The sequence below is a fragment of the Notothenia rossii genome, assembly GCF_949606895.1.
Source record: "Notothenia rossii genome assembly, chromosome: 1".
In the NCBI taxonomy this organism is placed as follows: domain Eukaryota; kingdom Metazoa; phylum Chordata; class Actinopteri; order Perciformes; family Nototheniidae; genus Notothenia; species Notothenia rossii.
Window position 1 is genome coordinate 36,459,982 of NC_136912.1, and position 17,962 is coordinate 36,477,943.

The 17,962-nt window shown below is 41.8% G+C and overlaps 2 protein-coding genes across 3 annotated transcripts in view; one reads left to right on the top strand and one right to left on the bottom strand.

The window, feature by feature from the left end:
* Positions 1-17,962, top strand: part of LOC307033157 (calcium-binding protein 2-like) — a gene marked incomplete at its 5' end in the record, with an annotated part of 148,282 nt that overhangs the window by 20,197 nt on the left and 110,123 nt on the right. The window lies entirely within an intron of this gene.
* LOC307032217 (sterile alpha motif domain-containing protein 3-like) lies at positions 4,450-9,532 on the bottom strand. Of its 2 annotated transcripts, none has more exons than XM_079670058.1 (5): positions 8,674-9,532; positions 8,044-8,176; positions 6,836-6,988; positions 6,411-6,500; positions 4,450-5,852 (listed from the first exon to the last, which is right to left on the bottom strand). In XM_079670058.1, the coding sequence occupies exons 2-5, from the start codon at positions 8,167-8,169 to the stop codon at positions 5,547-5,549; spliced, it is 675 nt and encodes a 224-aa protein (XP_079526184.1). In that variant the 5' UTR covers positions 8,170-8,176; positions 8,674-9,532; the 3' UTR covers positions 4,450-5,546. The 2 variants fall into 2 exon arrangements, with proteins under 2 accessions (XP_079526184.1, XP_079526183.1); XM_079670057.1 differs by having other exon boundaries at positions 7,186-8,176.

Genomic DNA, 17,962 nt, shown 5'->3' on the forward strand with positions numbered 1-17,962 from the left:
TCCCGCCCCCTTAGCACCTGGTGGAGAGGGCGATAGGCTACTCTTCAAATGTTTCACAAAATACTTACCATCATGACTACTCTTACTGTTTAACATTTTGGTTTACTTCATGTTAAGGCTAATACAAATGACAAGGCTAAGTAATGTAATATAATGCTAACTAACATGCTCGCTACTAGCTAGGTAGCTAACTTGACTATGTTCCATGCAAAACATGTATATTACCTGATATGTTTGGTCCGACGACTCCTGGTCCTTTCATCAGACGGGAAGCGATAGAACGAGCAAGTGGTATGATCTCTTTTGTGATTACAACCTCGTACAAAGCACACAGGCATCTTGTAAAAGTGAATTTATTGGAGCAATCTCTTATATTTACTGGAGGGAATAAATCAGTCTTCTTCTTCCTCTTTGCTTTGCGAGTCACAACCAGTCTTGGAGCATTATCGCCTATGACATCACTTACGCGACCCAGAATGCATTTGGGATTTGTAGTCTTTCTAGTTGCGTATTATTCATAGTCTTATATTTCAGCATTCAGCACTTTTACGACAAACTGTGACTTTTTTTGCATGGAAATGATTGTTTAAGATTGACAAACATCTTATGTGTCATTCGTGGCACAATTCAAACGGGATCAAAAGATAACTTTTCTCTCTCCATTGACTTCAATGTATAATTTTCCGCTTCCGGGGTCCCATGGAGGCTGCCGGAAGGGGAGGGACTTCGCCTCTCTATAGCTCTATCCAAAAACCCTGTATCCAGACAGAGAAGCAAGCATGTAGACATCAAATACCATTTTGTACGATCTGCACATGCTGAGGGGAAGATATCTATTACATATTGTCCTACTGCAGACATGGTAGCTGATGTCCTAACCAAGCCGTTGACAAAGGCACAATTTGACAAGTTCAAAGGGTATTTGTTTGGAGAGTAATGTAAATTGCAGGTATACAAATTGAACACTGCTAGAGAAGCTTTTGTTTTGTTTATTTGGATTCTGTGTACCACTGTAGAGCGTTATCAACATGTCTTTTAGTGGGAGTGTTGAGCATATTTGTATAATATCAAAGTCATGTTTATGTTCATGTGTATGACATCATCATAATGGGCCTGAAACGTGGTGATGCTAATGAGCATGCGCAGAAACAATAAACGGCTCTTACTCCAGGCCAAACTCTGAGCGATAGTGGTCGTGTGTTTTTTCTGTCCGTTAGCATACTTACACTACTTTGGCTGACTGCAAACGTGGAGACGTCTGCTGAATTATGTCTCACGCAACATTAATGATCGTAACTGAAAGGCTGCCTGTCAAACGTAAACATTCAGCATCGTGACTCGCAAACTCTCGCGAGAGTTTTACACAATACGGATCCTTTCTAGCTATAACCCTGCACCGGGCGCTGACATTGGCGCCCGGTAATCATCAGATTTGACGACGCTGATTGGCCGAAATTATGTTTCGGAACCATAGCTTACAGATAGCAACAGTCAGCTGCTAGTGGCTGCTGCTGCACTGGTTGAGGGCTCCTATCTTAGCGCCCAGACGAGAGAGGGTAATGATACACGGGCAAGGCCAGGCAGGAAACATGTGACTTATCAGTAACTTTAGACATCGTAACACCATTTTAAACGAGATTTTATTGTAGATTAAACATTTTACTGATACCAATTATATAATATTTACCTTGTTCATTAAAAATAAAACTTAAAACAATTTTTTTTTTTTTTTATATTTATTTATTTTCTTTTTTTTAATTTTAATTTAATTTTAATTTGTAATTGTGGAAGAGGTGGGGCGGCGCCCCTAGCGCCCCTATGGAACGGCCGCCACTGAGTGAGGGGTATGAATATACACAGCAGCCTGTGAGCAGTATGAACAGTGTGTATATGCTCAGATATATAAAGTATGAAAACGGGAAGCAGTGCAAGTATATTATAAAATATATAGATATTAATTTCATGATGATAAACATTGTGGAACAAACAAATGACCAGACCGTTCACCAGCCCCCCACCCCCATGTTGATGTGAACTCTTTGTTTAAAACGAATTGGCCATCGGAAAGTGTGGAAGAATTCCCCCAAGGGGGATGGTCGCATTCCACAGCTCTACCCCCCAACCAGACACACATTGAGTCCAGAAAATGAATGTTATTAAGAGCTGTAAATATTATAAGGCATTCTTCTCTTGCATACATATATTGTCTTCAGACATGCATGTATTATGTTTCATATTAAATGTAAACATTGAATGAATCTGCATGAGAGCAAAATGTATAAATATGAGCATTAAAATATATGAATATGAGAACAAAATCCATGAATGTGTGAGTGACAATATATGAATGTGTGTTGTCTGATAGTCCACCATTTCCACCGGAAATATCAAACATTTAATAAAAGTGAAAAACAATGAACAAGACTTAACCTATTAATAATAATTTATTATATTTATTCCGTTTGGATGTAGGATTTTTGACTTTGTTTAGAGCAGTGATCTTCTCTGCAGCAGAGAGCCAAGCGCTGTCAGACCGGACCTAACCCTATTTAGGGGCAATGGATGTCCACTTGCGGGAGACGACAGACAGTGGTGCGGTTAGCCAAAGTGACAATGGATGTCCACTTGCGGGAGACGACAGACAGTGGTGCGGTTAGCCAAAGTGACAGACCTAATGTTAGACCAATTTACAGGCAATGGACGTCCACTCTCGGGAGAGAGACCTCCAGCATGTGTCCCTGACATGGAGACTCTGTTTATTTCACTCATCCAGGACAGAGACCGGGGAAATCTCCTCTCTGTGGCCCCTCCAAGACCCCCAAAGGACGGACCACAGACCTCCGGCATGTGTCCCTGACATGGAGACTCTGTTTATTTCACTCATCCAGGACAGAGACCGGGGAAATCTCCTCTCTGTGGCCCCTCCAGGACCCCCAAAGGACGGACCACAGACCTCCAGCATGTGTCCCTGACATGGAGACTCTGTTTATTTCACTCATCCAGGACAGAGACCGGGGAAATCTCCTCTCTGTGGCCCCTCCAAGACCCCCAAAGGACGGACCACAGACCTCCAGCATGTGTCCCTGACATGGGCACCTCCATAACCTTGCACACCGTGAGTCCCCGGACTCCCGGACTTAAACACTCCCCCACGGACTAAACCCAGATGTTCACACCCTACAGAACTTCATGCCCCTGGTTAACCTAAAGGGGGTGGATTTTGCGGTGCTTTACCGTCCGCACATCGGTATCCATATTCGGCCTTATTTACGGCACCACCACCCCTTCTGTGGAGGATATTCTCATGCTCCTGGTAACCCTTTAAATAGTCTGATACTGTCAGGGCTCATCACCGCACTTTACAAGCCAGAAATAATGTTTAAATGGTCGGGAAAAGTGTTTTTAAACGTCTGGAAGAGAGTTGTAGCCTGTCATTTTGCAGGATATCATTTAACATGTAACCTCTCCTGGAAATGCACAGAATATGTCCATTTCCAGGAGAGATTCCATGTTAAATTATATCCTGCAAAATGACAGGCTATAACCCAGGAACAAGTGTTTGAAAGGCGGGGAAAAGTTGTTTAAAATAGTCGGAAAAGTGTTTTTAAACGTCTGGAAGAGAGTTGTAGCCTGTCATTTTGCAGGATATCATTTAACATGGAACCTCTCCTGGAAATGCACAGAATATGTCCATTTCCAGGAGAGATTCCATGTTAAATTATATCCTGCAAAATGACAAGCTATAACCCAGGAACAAGTGTTTGAAAGGCGGGGAAAAGTTGTTTAAAATAGTCGGAAAAGTGTTTTTAAACGTATGGAAGAGAGTTGTTGCCTGTCATTTTGCAGGATATAATTTAACATGGAACCTCTCCTGGAAATGCACAGAGTATGTCCATTTCCAGGAGAGATTCCATGTTAAATTATATCCTGCAAAATGACAGGCTATAACCCACACTGTAAGACCCAACTTGTTGTTTCAACTTAAATATTTGCGTATCCATGCTGCTAAAGAATTTTACGTCAAGACAACAAAGACAATTGAGTTAACTCAAATAAATATTGCTATTGGACTCAACTCCAACTTTAGTTTCTCTAACTTGATAGCTTTAGTTGATATAACTTGATAACTTTAGTTAATTTAACTTCAGCACTTGATACCTTTAGTTGATATAACTTGATAACTTAAGTTGATATAACTTCACTAATTGATAGCTTTAGTTGATATAACTTGATAACTTCAGTTGATATAACTTGATACCTTTAGTTGATATAACTTGATAACTTCAGTTGATATAACTTGATACCTTTAGTTGATATAACTTAACCTTAAGTCAATACTACTTTAGTTTTTGGTTGATTTAACTGCAATGCTAATGAGTTTATCTGCTTAAATGTAATGCAGTTTTCACCCCAGACATCTAATACAATTTAACAACAAATACTGCCCAATATGTTTCTTGTTTTATTGAAGATACAACTTTATGAACCAAAAACACTGAGATCCAACTCAAGCATCTTTAATAAAAACAGATGAGTCTCAATAAAAACAATTTTGGGAACAAGAATAATGCATCAGAAGACAATCATCCAACAATCCAACCATCCAACGATCCAATCCAACAAAAGTAAAAATAAATCTCCATGAATTCAAGGCTTCATGGGGTGTGTAACTGATAGAAAATAAGTCCCTTTTTTGGGTGAACTACTCCTTTAAGACAGTACCAACACATGATGTCATCAAAATGGAACATTTGTACCAGAAAGCTTTTTTTAATAGCCTTGCCTTGTTCTTTCTTACCATCTCACTGTGGGCAGTTAATCATACTACCATAATACTTGATGTGTTATCTATTATTTAATGCATCCTATTTAGGCAATCATCAATACTCAAATATATTTTGCATTGCAAGTTATAGAAATTTAAGTCGACATTTAAGTTTTCATTTTGATGACATCTTAAACAAACGTGTTGGCATTCAACAATGTGCAGCCAGTTACAAATAGAGCAATTAACTAAAGAATAAAAAAAATGCATCAAAACATGTGCAACCGTGTGTGTTACTGTGTCCCCCAAATAAATCCACACCGTGTGTTATGTGTCCCAAATACACTGTGTGTTACTGTGTTCCAAATACACTGTGTCGCTATACCCAAAATCCACAGTGTAAATATCCCAACAAATCCACAGTGTGTGCCCTTCCAAAGTGGCATGTAAACCTGCACAAGTCATTAAATTGTCAAATGCAGTACACAATCTACAGGATGTCTAACCAAAATAACAAAATATAGAGTCCATTTCTCATACCAAGTTCACATTTTGTTTGTTCAGTTGAACTTGCATTTTCTACTTGAGTATCAATATTTACACTCTGCCTTAAGCTTACACGGGCTTCCTCAAGAGTCTGTATCTCAAGCCATGTAACAATACACAATATTGCTGTGTGCAGTTCTCCAACAATCAAACTTAAATGGGAGTCCATTTCTCAGTCCATGACTCCTCCAATGTCCATCAAGTTCAGGGTCAATGCTTAAACTCTGCTTTAAGCTTACATGGTCTTCCTCAAGAGTTTGTTTCTCAAGCCATGAACCAAAGCAGTGCAATGGCCTCCACCAATGTCCATGAGCACCTTCTGAATGACTTCAAATGTGTACCTTATGCCTTTGGGATAGTCGATGTTGAGTGCGTAGAGCAGACCCATCAGCAGTGACACAGCTGTTGGAAAATCACTGACTGATGGAAAGATGATTTCTTCCTCGATGACCACTGGGAAACTGACAGAATCATCCCCGTCTGCCACTATGAGGATGCCCAGCATCATTCCTCTTGTCATGTCCTCCTCAGCATCTGTGGCCTAAACAAAGTGGAAAACGTGATAAAATAAACCTTTATTGATTCTGTTGTTGTGGCCACAACAGCATTAAGCATGAAACACACCAGTGGTTCCTAAACTTTTTATCTTAAGACACACTCCCGGGGACCCAAACTAATGAAAATAGCTGACCTACAATCTCACAACACTTCACAAAAAAAAAAAAAAAAAAGAGTATGAGCTGTTGAGTACTTAAAAACCTAATTTTTTAAGGGCTTTATTAAAAAAAAAAAAAAAAAAATCCCACCCAGTGTGAAATGAGCGGTGCTTTCGATGAGTTCATTTATACTCCTAAGCTTGGACACTGCCATCGAGGCCATGCTGGTACGGACATACACACAAAGCCACATGTTGGAGCGGTTAGCGCTCAAAAATGAAGTAAATATTTTGAGGAAAATTGGAAACAAAGAAAGGGCCTTTTACTCATGATTGGTCCCAACCCACTGTTTAGGTCCTAAAATACAGGATACGTACAAGTAAGGGTAAGAATGGGGGCCTGATCTGCACTGACGGAAAATATAAATATAAAATAAAATATACCTGAACTTTCTTGTAAAAGTTGGACGAAACCTCTTTGAGGTAGTGGGGGATCCCCATCAACACAACGGTCCTTTTCCATTGGTTGGAACACTAAAAATAATAGACAATACACAACCAATGGAACAGCTTCAGTCAGATAACATCAGAATAGAGTATTTAACAGTAAATAAATGATAAGTGTGTGTGAGTGTGAGTGAGAGCTGCAGACAAAATTGGAAAACTATAAAATTGAAGCTGATAAAGCGGTTCTTTCTCCTAATTGGATGACACCATTGACCCGTGTGAAAGTACATTTGCTGTTTATAAAGAGCTGGAGAGACAGGGACTGGGAGAAGCCTGTTACTGAACCAACGCTATAGTAACATTTACTATAAGAACTTTTTTTAACAGAAAAACAGTGTAAAATATCACGTAAGCATACTTACATCACTATCCAGTGTTGTCAACAGCTTCTTCAGCTCCACCACACCAGGCTTGGCTTTGTAGATATCAATGAACCTCTGCAGATACTTGTCAAGACCAGCGAAGAGGCAGCCTTTCAGGTCAACAGTGGTGAGGCGAGCAAACTCTGCTTCAATCTAGTAGGCATAAAAGAAGCAAAGAACAAGCCGAGGGATTGGCTGTAAATTCAATATCACTGATATACTGTATGTATATAACTGTATAATCTTCATGACAGCAGACATTAGCCATTGTGTACAACATATCTTTCTATTCTTAATCAGCCTCCAATCTGATCTTCCTCAATCACATTTGAAATAGAGAAGTACTTTACCTGACGTTCAGAGAACAGTGCTGGCCATTTATCTTTGATGTCAGCCACAGGTGGCTCATCCTCTAAGATTTCCTTTCTCCGCAAAGAGAAGGTACTGGTCATCATCGCTTGAATTTGCTTCCAATCAACCTTCCTCTTCTTCATTTCTGTGAGCATTGCTGTCCTTTCTTCGTCAAGGGAGTGTTTTGTTTTTCCTTCCGGGATGTCTGGCAAGAAGTTGACTTCTGATTTTCTAGCCCTCTTAAGAGTTCTTTTCCCAGATGTGCTGGATGACCGTGAGTTGAGTGAGTTGATCTTGAGCTCTGGGCATCCAGCCTCTCGGAGCTTTTGTCTGAAGTTACCCATTTTAAACTTTAAACTAAACGTCCAACAGTGCCATCCAGCGACAGACCCTGGTTCCCTCAGACATGGATGTTTTTTGATGAGCGCTTGCGCCACCAAAGCATATTCCTCATGTTGTGGGTATGGGCTATAGGCATAAACCGCTTCTGCTATTTTTTCCAAAATGTCTGATTTCATGCATTTGGAGATATCAAGAAGGGTTCCATCGTTCTGGAAGGCTTCATTTCCTTCCCTTAACCTTAGCTCTGTATCAAACGCAAAAGTAGGGATCTGAAATGACTGAGGCAGGTGACGACTGCAGGTGGACTGGACTCGACTGGGGCTCGACTCAGGGGTTGTGGTTAAGCTTGCAGTGTCCAACGTTGAGTCTGTATGATAATAAAGTTCTTCTGTATGAACTTGGAGTTCTTCAAGAGGATGACTGTACACTTTTAAAGTCACTTTATCTTTAGGGAGATCTGACATGTTACTCAAGTTGCAAAGCTCGTTATTGAACATTGGATCTTGAAATTGTACCCTCAAAACTCCTTCCAATCCAAGCTTGTTTTTGAGGATCAAGTGCAGGTCATCAACCGTGTCGGGCATGTTCTCAATGGTGACCCTCCGAATGTCCTCTTCGGTTAGGATGACACGCAGCAACATGGTGAATCTAAAAAGAACAAAACAAATATACATTTTCTTATAAACAAGGCAAAGTAATGATCACATGTCATAGTAGAACCCCGACCTAGTAAGTAATTTAACCACATGAGGCCTATATCCCAATATTGGGAACATTCTGTGTAAATTACAGATCTACAAGCTCACTATGTCTGACATGTTGTGAGCTTGTAGATCTGCTATTTTCGGTGAAGAGATTTAGTGTAGATGGGAAAAGGACGGGGCTTCAGTCAACTAAGTATGGGGTTTTGCTGTAGGAGAGTGCAATGCAAGGCGTTGTGGCCTTGCCGTAGACTATCAATTTAAGATTTTGTTTAAACCCTGTTAAGATGTAAAGAAGGTTATTTTTTATTATTTAAAAACAATGGTAGTAAAATAATGAACTATATAAAAGTATAGAACATAAGGTAGAGTTGTTAATGAAACTAAGGCCCATAAGACAATTATTATTACTTAAATTATCCTGAAAATAAGCAAAAGGATTACCTCAGTGTAGCAGGAATGCCTTGGGAGAAATCAGGAGTCTGCCTTGCACCACGTAGGCTGTCAGGGGGACGTAGTGGTTCAGCTCTGCAGGGTCGACCACAACCAGTTGGGAATCCTCAGCACTGCAAACTTCATAACATCTATAGTGGTCCAGGTAACAACCAGAGAAAGGTTGAAGAACAACGAATGCCTTGTTGTCCACTATCACAATGTACAGGACTTGGCAGAAATCAGGGAGTCCCCTTGTGCTTCCAAATGATACAAACATCCCCTTTACATATTTTGTTCCATGTATTAAGGCTGTTGTGGCAAGTGATATAGTGGTCAGATGACTGAATTTGTGCTGAATAGCTAGTTTGACTGGGAGGGGCACATTTTCAAGGGAATTGTGTGTTGTCCTCTCTACTTCTACTGCTGGCTTGAACAGGCAAGGCATGTCAAAATGGTATGCCAACATAAGCTGGTGTCTGTTGGCCAGAGACAACACAATGTTCTTGAAGTTATTAATATCACGAACAGCTTTCTTGAAAAAACTGTGTTTTGCTTCGAAGCGAAATGTCCAGAAGTCAACCACAGGTCCAAAGCAACGAATCAGATGGGGATAATGCTCTAGAAAATGATGTTTGGGTTTGAGTTTCACATCAGGAAATACATCTGTTAAAAGTTTCCTATGTTCAAAGATCTTTGCTTCTAGGTAACAGATGCTTTCATCTGTAAAAGCGGACGATGCCAAGATTTCAACAATGTCTTTCAGTTCCAGAATCAGAGACCATGCATCATCATTTTCAGGGACATCATCACCAATAATTAATGGCAACAACCTTAACAGAGTCCAATTCTCGTGGCCATTTCCTCCTATGGTTCCAGACAAATGAAGATCTACAGAAATTTTTTGAGGACAATTGGTTTTGTCAGAGTACTTATAAGGGAAGTACTGTATGGCAGTATTTAAATTATTTAATGTGAAATATTTCCTGTCAATGAATTTTTTCAAACACAAACACAGCTCAAAGGGTACAATGCCTTCAAATAGGTCGTGCAAAAAGTCAGGTGGAAACCCTGTTATACAATGAAAGTATTGTAGTTCATTTGGAACACATGCAAGTTTTACACCATTTACACATTTCAAATTTGTGTTTTCTTTAAGCTCAGACAGGTTCAGGTTATGTGACTCTATCGTTCTCAATACAAATGACCCACTTCTTACAGAACAAGTTTGAATATCTTTTCGACTTGCAAGGCAAAATCTGCAAAACTTGTCCACATTAAAGGACTCCTGAAAGCCAGCAAATGAATGTGCCCCCAAATTATCTGATGAAATGTATAGCACTGTGCCTCTGACACTGGTTCCTAACCTGTCGATGTAAATTCCTTCCTTTTCAAGCAACTGTAGGTCTCTCAGCAGTGGTTGAACAATTGGACCATAACCAAATGTTTTAATATCTTGACTTTTGCATAGGGCAGCCAGATATATAGTAGACAATGATGATCTGTCTCTTACAGGCAAATTGCCAATTATCCAATAGATTGCACACAGCTTATGTTTCTTTCTTGAGGTGCCTAAAGGGTTACAGATCTCAAAGTCATCAATATACGAGCCCAAAGAAATACTTAAGATCTTCACCATTAACAAGTGGATTTTCTTTACAGTACGATGCATCAAAAAAAGACTTATACTGGCCAGATGGTGATTTTCGGTTTTCTTCCAAAACTCTGTCAATTACATCACCCCTATTCAAGAACGCTTGAAGAACACGCAAGATTGGCACATAAACAAATGTTTTTTTTGATGAAAAATCTAAAACATATTCAACTGGGTTGATTAAACTGAAGTTTTCTTTGAAAAAAGATGACCTCCTTTTGTCAGTTGACAAAGACCCACCCTCTGAAAGACAGCTAAAATGATTTGCCTGGCACAAGGTATCCTTTACTAAATTTATAGTGTTTTCATCAATGGTACATCCATTCTGCCTTAATGCTTTATCAAGAGTATTTTTGTTTACCTCACTCAATAAAACACCAATATCCCTAAATTCTGTAACTATTTGCTGAACTGCAGTCTTTGAGACATGTAAAACAGTTTCCAATCGCAGAAGTAAAGACGCAAGTCTTGCTTGAACTTTATCAGAGGTATCCTCCTGCTCATTTACAATCTCATCCTCAGAACATTCTGCATCACTGACATCTGAAACCACTTGATCAGCCACAAGTTCCACGCCTAAATGTGTTTGAGTAATAAGCTCAGATTTCAAGTCTTGTAGTGTGGCATTGTTGTGAAAACGACTTTTATGCGAAGTAAAGGTAGTGTAATTTCTTGTTTCGTGAGAACAGTGATTAAAAGGGCAGGTAACTGTCTCTTTGTTTCTAAGATGTTTCCCAAGATGACCAAAGTACTGTTTTATAGTCACTGGATAATTGAAGTCACACAATTGACAGTTAATTTTAAGGTTTAACCCTCCAACAGGTCCATGATGTGAAAGTCCATGTTCTCTTAAATGCTTATTAAGGGATTCCTGTGATCGGAAAACTAGCGGACAGTCACTGTAGATACAGGGCAAAGGGCAATTTCTTCCATGATGTCCATGAATGGCTCTATAATGTTCAATTATTCTTTTGCGATTTCCTGAGTAATAGGTACAAAACTTACAAATCCACAGCATTCACGTTTGGATCTTGATCATGTACACCTGGAAAAAGAAAAGTAAGAAAGAATTAGGACAGAGATATTACATGGTAGTTTAATAAGCATGTTATATTTTCCTCAAAGCTATATATATTAGTGCTGTCAAACGATTAAAATATTTAATCGCGATTAATCGCATGAATGTCATAGTTAACTCACAATTAATCGCAATTAATCACACAATTTGATCTATTCTAAATGTCCCTTGATTTATTTTTGTCCCATTATTTTTTTTCATTTTAATGCTCTTATGAACATGGAAAAGTGGATTGGCTTGCTTTATGCACATGTTTCTTTTATTAGAAGCAACATGCAAACAGGGCAGTACAAAATACAATTATAAAGTTAAACCATGGCTTAATATTTCCTTTTTCTAAAGTTTGCTGTGAACATAGCAGTCAGAAAACGTATTTCAGAAACAATGAACAGTAACAGTTAGGTAACCAATAAAACTGAAAGCTGAAAGCAAAGAAGTTGTAGGCTTACCTTTACAGGTAAGCCTACAACTTATTTGCTTTCAGCCAGCTACTCAAACAGACAAGCCTGTTGACATTTTCAGACAACAGTGAAGCTCGCTTCTTTTGCACAACATGCCCAGACACTGAAAACAACCTCTCAGAAGGTAGTGATGTTGCCGGTGCTGCTAAGTACTTGCGTGCAAGGCGGGCCATTTCTCTGAATCTTTTTATCATCCATTTCGTCGTATCGCGCTCGCCACTCACTCGAACCGTAACGTTAGCCTACTACTATTGGCCGGCTGCCAAACGGCGTGCCTATTGTCTTGTTTCCAGTCTAGCTAGATCCGGTGTGGTGTTGTAGTTTTTCTAACGTTACTAGTTGTTGCAACCAATTGCAACAGCATGTGAAAAAAACTACACACACAAATATATGTGTATATATATATGTGTATAATAAGTAAAAATTAAACGCATCCTATTAACTGTTGTCCGAAAAATTCTCCACCATGGTTTACTCATAGCCTATTTAGTGCACGTGCAACTCATTTTAACTATAGCAATTAAAAGTTTGAAGAACACAATTTTTTAATGAAATAAAAAAGACATTCTCAATACGCACACCAAACTGGGCAGGGGGTAATTTAAATTAAAAAGTCTGGGAAACAAACTAATCAACAAGTCAAACAGGAGGGAATGGCTGCGCTGTTTGCTAGCAGCTAGCTAACTCGGGCTGCTAAGCTGTTAGCTATTCCCACTGTGAATTTCACCAAAAGTTTTGCTGTTCCGTTTTCAATAAACGGGCAACACGGACGATAATGTAACCAATTAAAAAACGTAAAACATGTCTTAAATATTACTTGTAAGCTATCAATATAACATTTACACTCACCTTGTTAAAATACGATGTAGCTATAGTCAGTCTCTGGCGTTGTTCCATCCACCGAACAATGCGCGCGCTTAGCAGGGAAGGACGCAAAACGTGCTACACAGCGTACAGCGTGATGACGCACAAGTCTATAACTTTTGTGCATTTGTCAACTCAACTAGACTCAACTTGATTTATCTTGTTAACATAACAAAGGGTCTTAATTGAGTCAACTTCCATGTGGTTGAGACGTTATCAATTAATTATTTTAAGTTAAAATGACTTTTTGCACAAATCTGTGTTGTATTGACAAGTAAAAATGAGTCATGATAACTAAAGAGCAACATTGGGTTTTACAAGGAACAAGTGTTTGAAAGGCGGGGAAAAGTTGTTTAAAATAGTCGGAAAAGTGTTTTTAAACGTATGGAAGAGAGTTGTTGCCTGTCATTTTGCAGGATATAATTTAACATGGAACCTCTCCTGGAAATGCACAGAGTATGTCCATTTCCAGGAGAGGTTACATGTTAAATTATATCCTGCAAAATGACAGGCTATAACCCAGGAACAAGTGTTTGAAAGGAGGGGAAAAGTTGTTTAAAATAGTCTGATACCTCCAGGGCGCATCACCGCATTTTACAAGCCAGGGAAGGTGTCTGAATCCTGGGTAAACATTGTTTAAATAGTCTGACACCTGGCACTGTATTTGCCCCTGGGAAACTTCAAGGTTATATTCATGTTTTATTATTTATTTAATAATCACATGATTTTTACAAAAACAGTATACACAGTATACATATATACAATAATAATAATAATAATATAACAATATACATAATAAAAACATGAAAAGTGGTGAAAATGAGAAAATGTATCCGAAAATAGTGCCTCATAATGCGGGCATGTGGACAGTAGCCACAGACTCACAGGCACACACACATGCAGAGATCCAGGGGGCGGAGCACATGGCTTTTTTTACCCAGAAATAAGTCTATGAGAGGCGGGGAGACTCAGAGGACAGGCTGCGTCACCTCACTTTGTAACCCAGGAAAAGAGCAGGAATTCTGGCTGCGTGAGTGTTAAAAGTGCATTCATCTGTGTTAATCCGACAGCCACAGAGGTGCTGACGGAAAGCAGGCGGAACAAATTGATTATTTGAACCAGGAATAAATGTTTGCAAGGCGGGGAAAGTGTTCCTGCAGCCCCTCCTTAACGGTAATAATGATTAAAAATGATTTCCAGGGCAGAAAGCGTTTTTTAAATGTGGAAAAAAATATGTTAAACTGTTTAAAAAGCACAAAGTGATTTGAGTGCAGTTCTCATGTGTCCCCACAGGAGGGCGCGTCGTCCCAGGGAGCACAGTGCATGGTGACAAGGTACGATTTATACCCTAAAATAGCATGCTAAGCGTGGGTGGATTAGTTTCAAAGCATGCACACTCTGCTCGTGTCAGACTTCCATCAAATAGACCGGGGAAAACACTTCTCATTAGCCCCTCACAGACCACCAAAGGATGGACTAAGCAGCTCCAGCACGGCTCCCTCACATGGAGCTCAGGTTATGTCATACCTCCAGGAGAGGGACCGGGAAAACCACCTCTCTGTAGCCCCTGACAGAGCCCCAAAGGACGGACTAAGGACCTCCGGCAACAGTGGCACTTCCATAACCTCGTGCACCGTGAGACCCCGGGCCCCCGGACTTAAGCACTCCCCCACGGACTAAACCCAGATGTTCACACCCTACAGAACTTCATGCCCCTGGTTACCCTAAAGGGGTGGATTTTGCGGTGCTTTACCGTCCGCACATCGGCATACATATTCGGCCTTATTCATGACACTACCACCCCTTCTTTGGAGGATATTCTCATGCTCCTGGTAACCCTTTAAATAGTCTGATACTGTCAGGGCTCATCACCGCACTTTACAAGCCAGAAATAATGTTTAAATGGTCGGGAAAAGTGTTTTTTTTAACGTCTGGAAGAGAGTTGTAGCCTGTCATTTTGCAGGATATCATTTAACATGTAACCTCTCCTGGAAATGCACAGAATATGTCCATTTCCAGGAGAGATTCCATGTTAAATTATATCCTGCAAAATGACAGGCTATAACCCAGGAACAAGTGTTTGAAAGGCGGGGAAAAGTTGTTTAAAATAGTCGGAAAAGTGTTTTTAAACGTATGGAAGAGAGTTGTAGCCTGTCATTTTGCAGGATATAATTTAACATGGAACCTCTCCTGGAAATGCACAGAGTATGTCCATTTCCAGGAGAGGTTACATGTTAAATTATATCCTGCAAAATGACAGGCTAAAACACCCAGGGGATACGTGTTTGAAAGGCAGGGAAAAGTTTTTTTAAATAGTCTGATACCTCCAGGGCGCATCACCGCATTTTACAAGCCGGGGAAGGTGTCTTAATCATTGGTACACATTGTTTAAATAGTCTGATACCTGGCACTGTATTTGCCCCTGGGAACCTTCAAGGTTATACTAATGTTTTGTTTTTTGTTTTATTTAATTATCACACCATTTTTACAAAAACAGTATACAAAATAAACATAATAACAACATGATTACAACATGATTAAAAAGGCCCTGGGGGCCATATTAGCCGTCTAACTTGTACAGTGCACCGGGGAAAAAAGGTTGAGTCCACGGCCCCTTTCCCCTCATGAGGAGTACCAATCGGTCCTGAAGAAGAGGTATCGCTGCTCTCCGCCCCTGAATCCTCTTCGGAGGTAGCTGACGGTGGTAGACCTCCTTCTGATGATGATGCTGCTGCAGCTGCTGCCGCCGCCCTGAACATGGAGCGGATCTTCAATGCCTCCTTTATTCCAGGCGTATTCGCGTAGAACCGGTCTGCAGTGCTTACATCGTGGCACATAAACCTAGCCAGAATCGACCTGCTTTCTGGATCTTGGTGATGCTTGATATTGTCAGCCAGGGCAGTGCGCAAGATGGTGAAGGTGACGGCTGTTTCTAGCCCAGCATCAGCCCAAGCCCTCTTCAAGTGAGCGTTCAGGTTCTTGGAAGCCTGCTTCCCCGATGTGAAAAGGAAGAATTCATTCTGAGGACCCGACAAGCCCTCTTTTATCCCCATCCACCGCATGACCCAGCTAAACTCCTTTATTGTAAGCACCAGCTGTGCTTCACCAAATGTCTTGGCAGTCTTGTGATCCTGCACGTGGATGATGTAGCCCTCAGCAGTGCCCCTTCTGTCTGCCTCAAAGACCTCCGTGTTGGTCATGTTTGCATACACACCCGGACGGTGGCCATACAGGAGGCTCCAATGGAGGGTTAGATAGCCATATAGCAGGTACTGGGTGATTGAGGTCGGATTGCTAGCCATCAGGTCAAGGAGATCAGGGATGCGCTTCTCAGCGGCCGCCATGGCGGCGAGAAGCTCCGCCTGGCTCGGCAGACGATCCAGCTTGTCCCTCTTCACCTTAAACTGGTGGAGAGTGACAGACTTTTTCAAATCGTTAATGTTGGCTTTCACCTCTCTGATGATGTTGGTCATATCAGACTGGGTGAGCCTGCACCCCCGGAGCTTTGATGCAGACAAGTAACTCAGGAAATGGTTCACAGTCTTCAGGAACAACAGCGATGTTGTGACTGTCCGGCCCGACTCTGAAATATACTTGCTCCAGCCACGGACCCTCTTTGTGTCTTTTAGAAACAGCCAGTCTGACAGCCGGTCAACACCATGGGCCATGAATACTATGAAGTTCTTTATCCGGCTGACATTGGACATACAATTCTCTTTCCGTTTTACTGTCGGTGCGAGACCCTCACAATGACCTCTGTATGTCTGAATGTACGTCTCCATGCTTTTAGGCAACGTGATTTCACGCATGGTATTCCGCAGTCCCTTCCCAGTGCACCATTGATTTTGGGAAGAGGGCCAGTCCTTAGCCAGATTAGCTTTCAGCTTATTGGAGACAGACGCACGGGTCTTCTGGCATACAGGGGTCTCACTACAGGAGGCTTCTACGGACCGCATGACAGTCTTCATCGGGGTCTTGCTTCCGGAGGCTTCTGGGGACCGCATCACAGACTTGAGAGGGGTCTCACTCGCAGAGGCTTCTATGGACCGCATGACAGTCTTCACTGGGGTTTCACTACCGGAGGCTTCTGGGGACCACATGACAGTCTTCACCGGGGTCTTGCTTCCGGAGGCTTCTGGGGACCGCATGACAGTCTTCACTGGGGTCTCACTACCGGAGGCTTTGTCGGACCGCATGACAGTCTTCACCGGGGTCTTGCTTCCGGAGGCTTCTGGGGACCGCATCACAGACTTGAGGGGGGTCTCACTCGCAGAGGCTTCTATGGACCGCATGACAGTCTTCACCGGGGTCTTGAGAGGGGTATTGCTGCCGGAGGCTTTGTCGGACCGCATGACAGTCTTCACCGGGGTCTTGCTTCCGGAGGCTTCTGGGGACCGCATGACAGTCTTCACCGGGGTCTTGCTTCCGGAGGCTTCTGGGGATCGCATGACAGTCTTCACTGGGGTCTCACTACCGGAGGCTTTGTCGGACCGCATGACAGTCTTCACCGGGGTCTTGCTTCCGGAGGCTTCTGGGGACCGCATCACAGACTTGAGGGGGGTCTCACTCGCAGAGGCTTCTATGGACCGCATGACAGTCTTCACCGGGGTCTTGAGAGGGGTATTGCTGCCGGAGGCTACTGAGCTCATGTCGGGGGTACTTGGGATTGCTACGCCCTTAAATCGTATACATTCTTCGTCTTCCTCAAGCAGAGCAGCAGTGGCATTCTGCTTCCTGGGTTTTAGACCCTGTTTTAGCCTGGAGCACAGGGTCTTCACCTCATCAATGAGGGCATCCTTCTGAGCCCTCAATGCCACATTGTCCAGCCTCACCTGCATGCAGTCCTCTTCGTCACACTCGGTATGTGGGGAGAAGGGTGGAGGGTGCACCGGGTATTCCTCCTCATTGTCTATATCCAATAATGTAGCCATTCCAATGATGGGATTAGTCTTTCGGAGGTCATGGAGCAACTGCATGGCCACACTATGCTTCAGCCTTGCCATGACCTGATGTGCCTCATCTCGGGAGAACTCAGGGTGGTCACGAGTTACATGACGGTGTAGTTTCTTCCCAGCATACGAACACCCTGTGATGGGACAGGGTTTGGTCCGAATATTTATTCTACCACTGGCCATTTTAAGAATGATGCCTCTTTCCTCCAGGTTCCGCACTGCATGTTTGTGCTTAAGGTGCTTATTCAAAGCCAGATAGCGGAGACTGCACACCGGGCATTCGGTCAACATC